The 13,482-nt window shown below is 35.7% G+C and overlaps 1 protein-coding gene across 2 annotated transcripts in view; it reads right to left on the reverse strand.

Moving 5' to 3' along the window:
* The window catches only part of PEX7 (peroxisomal biogenesis factor 7), a 40,964-nt gene that overhangs the window by 16,605 nt on the left and 10,877 nt on the right, over positions 1-13,482 (reverse strand). For both annotated transcript variants that reach the window (XM_072927019.1, XM_002194629.7), the window contains exons 6-8: positions 7,064-7,170; positions 6,557-6,670; positions 3,567-3,622 (exon numbers count right to left, since the gene is read on the reverse strand). In XM_072927019.1, the coding sequence (XP_072783120.1) occupies positions 3,567-3,622; positions 6,557-6,670; positions 7,064-7,170 (277 nt within the window). The remainder of the gene's footprint in view (positions 1-3,566; positions 3,623-6,556; positions 6,671-7,063; positions 7,171-13,482) is intronic.

Raw genomic sequence — 13,482 nt, forward strand, 5'->3', positions numbered from 1 at the left:
CCTGTCAAATCTAGTTAAGTTTTCAATAGGTTCAAAAGTTACTCCAGGAAATGATTCTATGAAAATGCACACTTGGAAGCACACAAAGAACAACTCATCAAGTCTACATCCTTCTGGGTGATAAAAAAATATTTATGATAAATATTTATTCATTAAAGCTTTACTAACGTTCTTAGGTCACAAGATGTCTTCATACATCATATTTTTAGGTGGGTGTGAATCAGCTGTTCAGAGCCTGCTTTCCATAAAAGCCCACTCAATGACTAATGCTAGCTTTCACACACAACCATACCAGGCACGAGTCACAGTAGCATGTGTATATAAAAGCAAAGAACCTTTCAAGAGCAACACAGAACGCAGTGCCAGTTTACTACATGTGTATCACACATTTACGGCCCTGCTCCTATTCTCTAGTTCCTGTGCTGTCTTGTAAAGTTCTTCCTGCAAACTAGAAAAACTTCTGTCAGAGGAGAACTTAGTGTCAACCTACTTTTGGATACAGGCTAATCACAGCAATGATGTCACTTCAGGCATTAACTGGGAACATCTAACTATTTCCACACTAATATTCTGAAGAGATTATTTCATTATTGTTCCAGTGAAGTATCAACATTATGAAGCAATTTGGGTATAGAAGGACATTTTCCATTTGAGGAAAGTAAGAAAAAAAGAGCAAATGAGCAAATCCACATTTTCATCTTGAAGGAAAATACCAGAAAAATAATACATGGGTAATAAGGACACCTAGCTGAAATGAAACACAGTTTATTTTATGATCAGCCTTATTCCGTAAGATTTCTTTGTAATCCGAGTTACTGAAATTGTACATAGTGATGGAGAGCTGGAGATAGTGGTTTGCCTTACAGTGTGTTGCAGAGATGATGTCCAATATAGAACAACTTTTAACAAAAATTGCCTTTCTGCCTTAGGGACAAGGCTCTGTGAATATGATCCAAGATCTGGTCTGATACCAGCTTAATGAAGCTCTGTAATTTATCAGATCCTCTGTTTAGACTTTGGTGAGCACTGTCTGTGACTAATGCACCAAGATTTCCTTTTTATACTGAAGAGTCCAAAAATACAAAATGGTGATTCCAGTAAAAGATGACACTGATGTTCTTCCAAACTGAATTTTCCACAGAGATAGCATTTAAGTATATGCATGCAGACCTAAAGTAGTTCTGGAAATGTTACAGTACTTTGTGTATTTCCTGGCATTTAAATGATTCATTTGTGTTCAATCTGCTCTTTAATTAGCCTACATTTTTTCTAAGCTCTTCCAAAGAGTAAGGAAATGGTATAGAAAACATTTGTCTGAATGAAGCATTTACTGGACAGGGATTATAAACCATTATACCAATGTATGTAAAAATTCAAGTTCAAATCAACATCCTCTTTTTCTCAGCTCCCAGGACGACGTTGGCATGTGAACTATTATTCTTTTCAGCAGCTTGACTACAGTGCTCACATTCAATGATTATGCCATTTGCAAAAGAGGAAGCTAAGCACTGTTAACTTTGTTTTCAAACTACTATTTTTTCTTTTAGAAATCCAGTTGTGATTATGTGCCAAACTAGCTGCATATAGTTGACCTGAAATAAACAAAACCCCAGCTTCTTACATGGTAGTTTGATAATCTGAACTAAGATTTGCAGCTGTTTGGTTAAACTATAAAGCCTCAGTAACGTTTAAGATTACAGAACTCTGACAGTAAAGGATTGCTCTACTACTATGCTGTATTCCATTATGTACTACAAACTAATGCTTGCCGATAATTCTAGGTTTCAGACACACTGAAGAATATAAATGAACAATATCATAACTAAACTATTATTAAAATAACACTATAATGAATCTGTTTTTAAGGGACTGACATACCATGCTGTTCTAGGAATCTAAACTCAGTGCCCCCCCCCCCCCAAATGGGGCTAAAAAGTCACAGGCCTTGAGTAGACTCAATAAGATCCATAATTAATTCTATGTACTAGAATCCCTACTTCTCTTCCACCTTTTATGTATTGATCAAGGATTTTTACTACTAAATTCAAATGTACATGTATGTGTGCATATATTCACATCCATGTGTGTGTGGTGTACATGCATGTGCACATATGACAGGATGTGTGCATGTATGCACATGTGGAGTGCATGGTACATCCAGTAAAATGACAGTATGTGGTAGAGGTACAACATAGCCTTTAAAAGAGATGTTCTCAAACTCTTATGGCAACAATTTTCCTCCATTATATAGAATATTTTGCTTGTGACACCTTTTCCAAAGACTTTCACCTAGCTTTCTTTGTTGTTTGTTCACTCATACCAAATCCAACAGTTTTAGAAAACTGTTAAAAATCTTTATTTCATCTCTTCATGTCTGCTCTCTCTCCCTAGTCGTGACAAGTAAATATTTGAACAGAAAAATAATGGTTAGAGTGAATTTGGTAAAAAGAGGTCCCCAAGCTCTACATTTATAGACACAATGCTTTGTGAGCTAGTAGCTCTCTCCATCTTTTATGACAATTTCCAAATACAAAAATGTCAGAGCTGAAATTGCACTAGATTTCAGTACTGCATGAAGAACATTGGTGCCAAACCTGAAGGATATATAGCTGGTGTCAAAAAGGGGAAGAGCATGACAAAACAATCAAGTCACTTCAATGCTTAATGAGTTAACTTCATGATGCCACTTTATATGATGCTATGGCAGAAGATTGAATAGCTTTATGATTTAGCAACACATACAGGCACTGAGAATTAACAATAGAACCCTCTGGCAACAGCAACTTTCAAGGTCTGGTGTCAGACCAATTAGGACACAACCAGAAGTGACATTACTTGAGATGATTTGGACAAGTGGGATAACTTTGCATCCTTTATGGAAGCAAGAGGGCTTCTCCCATTTCTTAATGTACTGCCTACATTCAGTCCCTGTTAGAAAATTAAAATGTAGATAAAAGAATTTGATTGAGGTATTCAGGAATATTTCATAGTGTATTGACTTGTGACACCATATATCTTAGAGAAATCCCAGTATCAAATCAAACTTCTTTAGGACTTTAGATTAGCTTTAAAACAATGGTACTACGAGATCCTCAGCAGTATGAGATATACAAAGCAGCCAGGGGAACTTGCAGAAGTACTGTCTAAACAGTTTCAGCATACACACTGTGGAACACTACTAAAGCTTCCTCAGATACTAGCAGGACAAAAACTTTGTTCATAAAAAGCCTAGATAAAAATGTTTCACAGAAACATATGAATTCACCTAACTAAATTAAGAAGGTATTACCTTCTTATCAAACATCATCTCAGATGGATGCAAATATGTTCAGTAGAGTGATATGAAAAGGATTGCAGAAAGCATCTGACAGAGCAGATATTGCTCAGCAGAGTGATTAAGCTGGCCTTTAAGGGACAAACCCTTGCATTTTCAACAGAGCTTATGAAGCATCTGACAGCAACATTAACTGCACTCCAGTATATCCACTCTGGAACTGTTTTCTATTGCAAGCCATATTAAAATAGATCACCTTTCTATTTTTATCCAGTTAGAGAAAATACTGTACCTTACAGTAAAATCATAGGAGCAAGAGGCCAATATAGTTGCATGGAATGGTGAAAACTGCAAGAAAACAAAACAACTTTTAAAGTTAAAACATTGTGCTGCTTACTGTAAGCAGCAAGTTATCAAGGCTTAACTACTTAAATGGTCTTGGTTGGTACCACATCATGCTGCAATAAAACAGACTACATCAATGTATTTCTCCCCATGCTTCTAATTACAAGGAATCATAGAATTAATAATTACAAGGAACACTCTGTGGGATCCTGTTTTGCTTAGATTTCATTACAGCAGTACCAAATAACTCTGCTGTAAAGTTAAGAAGTTCTGGAACTGTCATATAAACAGTCATTAAGTTCTGCTTTTGGCTAATAGACTAAGTTTCATCTTGTTATATAAATCAAGTTTCAAACCAGCTATGTGAACAGTTAATTATTTTCAGAGAGACAAAATCTGTGCCATACTGCAGAAAATATAAGATATATTACTGTCATCAATTCCATGTCCTACCATTTTGAAATTATTTATACAAATGGGAAAACTGGACAGAAGTGGAATAAACTGAAGGCAGTATAACATCACTTCATGATTCCCCCCTCTCATACTGGGCATTTTACAGGATACACTCTTCCATTAACTCCTGCAGACTGGTCTAACAGCCGCAGCAAAAGAAGGATTCAGTTATGCAAAAATTGCTCACCTCAGCTCTAGTTTCTTGACAACCTTCAGTTTCTCAGCAAGAAATACAAGCCACTGACATAACTTGAGTTTGAAATGCAGGCTCCCCACACTGCGATTCACAGTTAAGCCTTCCTGCAAGACTTCTAATACTATTCACAGCAACTACAAAGTTGAAAGTCTAGACTATTGCCACAACTGCCCAAGTTGTTGATGGCTGCTGAAGTCTGCCGACAGAGCTCTCTTTACTATAGCAGAATTGAGGAATGTGCATGCTGGAATTTGAACCCCTGCATACTTCCTGCGATTTTTTTTAAGGGGGAAAAATAACCCAAAACAAAACTGCACCTCAGGAAAATGAATACTAGAGGAGAAGGTTTGATGAGCAACAAAAACCAATGGTACACTTTCCATAATCCCCCTTTGCATGTCATCATAGTTTAAAATAAAGAAAACCATCGTGTCAAAGCTTTGTCATTAATCTTAAGTATCCTAGAAACTTACCTAAGCAAACTTTATCAAAATACGTAGCAGAGCGCTACACATGTAAGTTGAAAAAATTTGCATAATGTCTTTCTGCTACAAGAGAAAATTCCATTCAATTTAACTGTAAGATACTACAATTTTATCATCTTAATAGGTGTATATACAGGCAGAAGATACCACCACATCATCCATCCTGACTCCAGCATACCCAAATACCTTTCTAGGTAAACTTGAAAACTATAACTGTGTTTCAGTGTAAGATACTGAAATCAGCTAAGAATGTGAGGATCAAATGCACCAACATCAAAATTTTCCAAAATGGACTGCTGATGACCTCAGTGCACTGATAATCCCCTGTACTGCAGTAAAAGACCATAAGAAATCTGCAGGAATCCTGACCGTATTGTGGTGGGTAGAATTCCTTGCCAGACTCAGATCTACTGCCAAGACTTGTGGTTTCCATTTTATTTTCCACTTCAAACTGTATGCTCCTATCCCTGCTTCCTTTGCTTCAAGGTCTGTAATTGTGTGGTTGAGCAACAAATTGAAACAGCTTAATGATCCAGACAGAAACTAGTCACTTTCAGGGACAGGGTTTTCAGTCAGAGCCATCAGCTGCAACTTTACAATCACTTGTGTCAGCACAACACAGGGGAAGGCATCTCAGTAGGGGCAGCTGCCTCTATAGAGGCAGCATCCAGGTCTCTCTCAATTCAGTGTGACTGGTGAGTTTCACCATACAAGTGGAGATATGCTGCATCCCCTCCAAGTGCTGGCCCACACTGTCATATCTTATGTCTTCAGAGACCATGTCTGTCTTGAAATGGAAGCAATGAAATCCTGGTAAGATGGAATAGAAGTCATGTACTCCCAGTAAGTCTCCTTTGCACACGGATGCATCTTCTATGAAAAATATTTCACAGACCCAGATTAGAGAGTAGTCATGCAGGCATTACATTAGAAAAAAAGACTCAGCATCAATCAACAGTGGGGAGAGCAGGCAGGGGTAGCTGGGATAAGGAGAGCAGGAGCTTCTCATGTTGTCTGACCATGAAAAGGATTTGTGATACGGAATGACTACCTGAGTCACATCCTCTTCTGACAAATTACAAACTAAGCACAGTAACTTCTAAATATGTTAGAAACAAATCAAGGCCAAGTTAAGCAAAATACCAACCCAGGATAACTTTTTCTTCCAGTTCAGATTTCCTAGAAAATATTAATAAACAGACCTGTCCTGAAAGGCTTTAAAAGGATTAGGTACTATCTCCTTTTTCAGGAGACTTTGATATTGATGCATTTGACTCTTACACTCTTTGTTAGTTCCAATATTTTACACTGAAACATAGTTAAGAGTTTACCTAAAAAGATATTTGGATACATATTTTCATACAATATGATAAAAATGTCATTGTGCATTGAGAGCAAATTTTTATTGGTGGGTGTTCTAGCTGTAAGCAGGTCTAGCAAAGTCATCTGTAGCCTTTTATGCATAAAGTTTCAAAATCCCTTTGAATGTATAAATATTTTCTTTGTATACACAAAAGTATATATTCACAATATGTTCTGTATCTTGTCTTCTGTGAATGTTGGCCCTTTGTGTAGAAAGACAAAGGAAAAGCATCATTTAAAAATTAGTAAGGAAAAGTGTTTTCTCCATCTCAAATTTCCTATATAATTTAACTGAAGTAACTTTTAAACCCTCTCTCAAACCCTCTAACATCCTGTTGGCTTTTTCCTAATTATTAGATAATATAAAATATTACTGGCTTCCACAAAAATTTGTGTAATAATTCAGTGATGGTCAATGGGAAATAAAACACAACTTACTTTTACTCTTCTGATAGCATAGGTATGACCAAGCAAGACGAACACTGGTTGCCGGATGTTCCTCAAATCCCAGCCTTTTAAACTACAGTCAACTGCACCAGTTACCAGCAAGTTCTGTTGATTTAATAAAATACAGATATAATATGACAATTTAATTACTAAATTGTAGAAATATATCAAAAAATAAAAAAAAAATTTAAAAATTCAGATTCATAAATCATAAATGAAGTGACATTCCCAGTGTGTAAATTAAAGAGCACAGAGACACACAAACTGGTCTTCCACTTTTGACTACTCTGCCCACTAGCATTAAGCAAAATCTCTGATCTGCTTGGGCTGACCATCTTTTAGAACAAAGCTCTTCTGGAGATGTAATAGCAAATGAGAGCAACAAAGCAACTAGGCATGTTTTCATAAGGAGAAGATGCAATAACATTGCAATAAAACCCGCTGCGATTTAATAAGAGTGGTTCAATTAGCAAAACAGTGGGATGAACGGTTTTATACCTCATCATATTTGCACCAGTCACAGCTCAAGACCTCAGCCTGGTGGGCTGGTATCACAAGTTTCACTCCTGGGGTTTTCACATCCCAAATTCTTAAAGTCTGATCACCTGAAACAAAGAGAAATTGATTCAATGTTGCTGCATCAGTTACAAGTTTCAGTTAATCCATTAGTACTTAGCAGACAAGTGTTTCTTAGCTTTCTCGTCTACCCTTAAAGATCTATAGCATTTGAATACCTCCTTCTTATAAATTCAGTTCCTAATGGCTTGTAAAGATATTGAAAGCTGCATCAGCTGACAGGACAACTAAGCTTTTCAATTTTTAAAATTGGGATTTTCCCATTAGCCCTGAATATTTAGCTTTGTGTCAGCAAAAATGGATTCTCTAGCTCTCTAGCTTGCAGAGAGAGAAAATAATTAGAATGTATTAATATTATGCTGATGTTCATTCAAAAGACAAATCTCATCACTGAAAGGTGATTAAAACACTTGTGAGTTCTATAGGAAGCATGTATCAATACTACCTAAATTTAAAAAAACACTGTTTTATACTGCTACTGAAGAAATTATTGATAATTCCTTATAATTATTGTTTTCATGCCCTTTATATACGAGCATTTTGATGGTTTTAGTGCCCTGTTGGTCACTGGCTATAAAGTATACAGCTGGGCACAAGAAAAATCATATCCCTTTCCGAGAAACTGGCTACAGATCAAATAAAACCATCCCCAGAGCCACAGCAATATTCCTAATTGCATGAATCACCAGACCCTGCAGACGTCCCCAAATAAAACCCCATAAAACATTTGGAAAGTTTAAATAAATGAGGCAGAGAGAGCTCGGTTCACTGCATGTCTCAAGTCCAGCCTTCTGACCACAGAGACCACGGGAAGCTTGCTCTGGTGTTGGCTGGCTCATCCTCAGCCCTCAGCACTGGGAGAGATGCTGCACTTTTGGTGGATAAACTCCCCATCCGTAAGGTGGGAACAACACCCAATTTCCCCCCGTTTTCACTCCCTTGCCCTACTGTCAAGAGAAAGGCTGCTCGATACACGGACAGTGCTCCTGACAATAGCACCCTGCAGCCAGCTGAAGCCGCAAACATCGCTACAGTGCTTATAGAAACAGGGCAACATATGGAGAGGAAGAAACATGAGCAGCAGGGTTTTGGCAAAAAAAGAGGCAGCACGCCCTGGATCCACTCTCCATTAGCCTTGCTGATCTGCTTGCCTGCAGAGGACAGTTCAGTTTGAGTTTTAAGTCTTTCTGAGCTATTATAATGGACTTCTTAAAAAGCTTTTATTTTAATTTCATCAGATAACATAGATTTGAAGGGGAAACACATATTTCACTACAGACAGGATCATTTTCCCCAAGAAAATAAATATATAAATCCAGGTGAACTAGAATGAACTGCTACAGAGATGCTACAGTAGCATTATGAGGGCCAAATGCATTTGGAAAAGTAAGTTATGCAGCCAACATCAATTCTGACACTAAATGTAAAATTGCCCCAATTACTTCTTTTTTAATAGAAAATGCTGATGCATGAGAAACGGAAAAAAAAAAAAGTTATTTTCTGTGTTTTTATGGTTGGGGTTTTTTGGGGTGTTTTTGGTTTTGGGGTTTTTTTTTTGTGGTTTTTGTTTTTTTTTAAATGCTAGATTAGCATTATTAATTCTGGCTGGCACTATCAGTGAAATGTTTTTAATGGAGTAACACAACATGCAAGTGAACCTTTCTGTGACTAGAAATGACTGATTTAAAGCCAAACGAAAGTCCAATTTTTCCATTTAAGTGGAAAAATCAGATTAATTTAAAAAATCCTGATAAACAGTGCAATCTGACACAGTTCAATCCTAACTCACTGCACATTTTAACAAACTTTTTTTAACCTCAAACCTATTTCCATTCATACATATATATTAACATTTAACTTCAACAAAAGCTGCAGTTAAAAATTTTGCAATTTCCATGAGTACTCCAAATATTGAGGATGCACTTCTTCTATAACATAAAGCAAAAGTAGGATAATAATAATAGAAAGCACATGGAAAGCACACCTAGTACAATAATATTTATTAACATACATTTCCAGCTGGCATACCAAAGTAAGCAACCAGAAAAGTACCCAACAATTCCCCCATAAAATATTTCTATTTTTGTAAGAAGCAGTTTCTCTATAGCAACAGATTTTTACTGGTCCATTAGATAATTATGATTTCAGAATTGTTTATACATTGTACTTGCTTTCTTTATTTCTAATGAATATTTGTGAAATCTTGGATGAATCAATAAAACTACACAATATACACTCATCTATTCAAAACTTTTCAATTGATGCTAATCTACAAGTACATCATCCTTATACACAAGATAAAGACTGCTAATGTGAATGACAATGTCCAATAGTGAAAATATAAAGTTTATTTAAGATCTAAATTTCATGTAGGTTTTATACTACCTTTCTTATTCACAGATATATTTTACCCAAATTCATAAATAATCATCTCCAAAGTCCTGTGAGAACAACCAGGTAAGCAATCATTTTTAAACAGTGCAGAGGTATAACAGTAACTACAAAAAATAGCTAGGTATTTGGGAAGTTAATAAAACCCCATGAAACCTTAAACACTACCTGAAGGGGAAGAAAATTCTAACTAGGACAGGTACAGTGTTTTTCAGGAACCAGCTCCCACTAGACCAGGTTGCTCAAAGCCCCATCCAACCTGGTCTTGAACACTTCACGGATGAGGCATCCACAGCTTCTCTGGGCAGTCGGTTCTGGTGCCTCATCACCCTCAAAGTATATTCTTCCTAATACCTAATCTAAACCCACCCTCTTTCAATTTAAAGCATTACTCCTTCTTCACTTGTAAAAGGACAAAGCCATCACAATTAAAGCAGTGCCACAGAATGATTATAAGTTTATATTACTTGCTTACTTACACCTATTTTTAAATACCAAACTAGATTAAATTATTTAGCCTGAATTAAACAGAATATCTATGGAAAAATTAAAAGCAGAACTCAAATCTCATGACTCTAAAAACCAATCTTTTTATGCATGTTGAAATGATTGTGCTGATTGTTTCTATCACAGATAATTGTTCTGATATTGGCTGAAATAGAGATATTTTTCTTCCAAGTAGCTGGTACAGTGCTGTGATTTGGATTTAAGATGAGAATAATGTTGATAACACACTGATGTTTTGGTTGTCACTTAGGAGTGCTTACACTAAGTCAAGGACTTTCAGCTCCTCACGGTGCCCTGCCAAAGGTGGGGCTGGCATTGCACAAGAAGTTGGAAGGGGTCAGAACATCTGACCACAGCTGACCAAAGGGATACCCCATAACACATGGCATCATGCTTAACCTACAAAGCTGGGAGAAGAAAAAGGAAAAAAGAGATGCTTGGAATTATGGCATCTGTCTTCCCAAGTAACCATTATGCATGATGGAACATGTTTTCCAAGACATGACGGAACACATGCCTGACCATGGAAAGTGGTGAATTCCTTGTTTTGCTCTTGCATTCTCAGCTTTTGCTTTACCTATTAGACTGTCTTTACCACAACCATGAGTTTTCCAGCTTTGACCCTTCTGATTCTCTCTTCATCTCATTGTGGGGAAGTGACTGAGTGCCTGCGTGAGGCTGAGCTGTCAGTGGGTGTTAAACTAATACAACAGTACAAGAAAACTTAGAAAGGGAATAATAAAGCTCATGAAATTCCACATAAAGAGACAGAAATAACACAAATAACAGCTTTAGTTAAATCATCCAAGAGTACTATGAATACAGAAAATCTATCTCCATGTAGCACAACTTACTTAGCAAGTACACATAATTACCAGTGGAAACATACTTTGCAACTGGTCAATTTTAGTCTGATACAAAATGATGTAAAGCTAAAAATTACAAGACTTTTAAGTTATTTTAGGGAAGAGCCCAACCAATTATTTTTCTAAAAATAATAATAAAATAAAATAATTTTTTTTTAAAAGTTAGTGAAATTTTTATTTCAGTGTTTCGCAAGACAATTATACATAAATCTTGGGGCAATTTTTTTTTAAATTGACCAAAGTTATGACTTATGATTAAGCCATTCTTCAGCAAGTGGCAATATTGGTTAGATACCTACCTGTAACCCAAATAACACAACCCAAATTAAACTACTATAAAAAACTGTTAGTGTTTATTTCTTCTGAACACTAAACCATTTTATAACATGAGATTTTAATACAAAATACTATAACCTGAAAGTGCTTTATATTATAGTATGTACTATACGCAGTATTTTACTATAGTTAGCACATAGTATAAATTGAAGGATAAATTTATTTCCTGAGAAACACTTCAGCTTGTACATTACAGAATGATTTAGTAAAGCTTATTTTATGTGCTGGTTTTGACTTGGGCAGATTTAATTTTCTTCTTCTTTTCTTTTTTTTCCTTTAGTTTTCTGTTCTTTTACTTTTAAAAGAGAGTAAAGGCTCTCTTAGTAGATGTACACCTTCCCCAGCTCATTATTTCATGCAGAATAATTAGTTCCATCATAGGTTTTTTACAATATGAATACCAAATGCAGAAAGGTGCACCAAGACTACATGCCAGCCTGATCTGTGAAACTACAGCTTGACTTTACTACACACATTTATCACCAAGAGACCAGTAAGCAAGAAGAAACTTTTTAAAAGGCAACTCACTAAACTCAGAGCTGGCAGTAAAACAGAATATGAGATAAAAAATGGTTTTTAGTTTCAACATTAAAGTCTAGCACTCAATGCAAGGGCTTAATAGATTGGGACCTGGGTTTACAGATTCATTTGTAAAGCAGCAAAGCTACAGTCATCCAACACTTTTGTCAACATAATAAAACTGTAACAGAAATTATCACACCTTGTTGTGGTACAAGAAAATTTTTTGCCCTGGGCTTTCAGTCTGAAAAACAAATCTTTGAGCAAAGAATACAATTCATTGATCTAAATACTGATGAATACAGACATTGTCAGGCAGATTATAAAAAAATTTCTTTCCCTCATTCATGAATTAAGATGTTATTAAAATTATGTACCTGCCCTGATCACTAAACTTAAAGCCTTTTAAAAGCCTTTTAAATCTAAAAAGGAAAGCAGCATTAAAACTAAGGCCCTTAGTATTTAATAAAATAGCTATCAGTCATTCTAAAGCTGGGCTTTGTTAAATTCAAAACATCCATATTTTTATTTGTCAGTGTTGTATCTGTATTGAAGAATACTTGCAGATAAAGGTAAAATGGTATTTATTAAGTACTTTATACTTTTAAAGGACAATAAACTCAGTTAATACTAAAAAGGATGCTTTCTTTACAAACCACAGGACTAAGCAAGGCCTATTGCTCTGCAGTCGTGGAGAATCATTTAGTAGAACTGATTAACATTGGACTAAATATTACTGTTGTGTGCATTTCTAACGTTCTTTATGAGCTTCACACCAATTTGCTCTCTGGGTTAAAAAAAAAAAAAAAATCTAGGTAAATGACATAAAGACTCATTAAGCCCCTTTAGCCATGAGGTTACTGTTAATGCTGTTAGTGGCTTCATGTCACTTCTTTAATGACATTTTCCACATCAGTGTGTTTTCAGCGTAAGGCAGACATTTACCAGGGCTCTGGTTTTCTGCCACACGTACACCTGAACATCCTGCTTATCTGCTCAGAAATTGTTATTGACATCACAACAGCACTTATTTACATATCCAGAATTAACTGTTTGCTCTGTTACTATTACCTCCCAATTAAAAAAAAAATTTTAAAAGGCCATTTACTTTCTGTTTTTGGAGTATGAATGATTGTACATGAAGACAACAGCATGGTAAAGCACCTCACACATCCCTGTAAATGTTAAATGGAAGTTTATTAGATGCTGAATAAAACCTAATTTAACTGAAGCATCAGACATTATATCTTTTGCAATTCAATTGCATTTTATTGTCCACTGCAGACAAGCTCAGCTTTCTTGTATGTATTCAGAATGGAGACCTAACGAAGCAAAAAAAAGCTAGATCTAGTATCAAATTCTTTTCAATTTCTTTATAGTGCCATCTTGGATTTCTCATTTTCTTCACTTGTATTTCTTTTCTAGTTCCATAATACCTTGAGCAAAAGCTGTATTTCAAAATCAAATAATAGCTTCAGGCATAGGTTGATCCTTTTGAACAGCTATTTTACTGTGGTTTGCAATTCTGTATGGTTTTCTGTTTTCAGCGTTCACAAACTAATTAGTTACATGGAAATTAAACTTCTGCAGGATTTTATGTGGATTCAAATAAAGGCAAAAAATGGCAGAGGTGTGGCATGCAATATGTTTTTAGACCTTCTTGCCCCTTGCTTACTTCCTTTAAAAGAAAAAAAAAAGTGAATTGTTTTACTTACACTTAGT

This window comes from Taeniopygia guttata, chromosome 3 (genome assembly GCF_048771995.1).
Source record: "Taeniopygia guttata chromosome 3, bTaeGut7.mat, whole genome shotgun sequence".
Lineage (NCBI taxonomy): Eukaryota > Metazoa > Chordata > Aves > Passeriformes > Estrildidae > Taeniopygia > Taeniopygia guttata.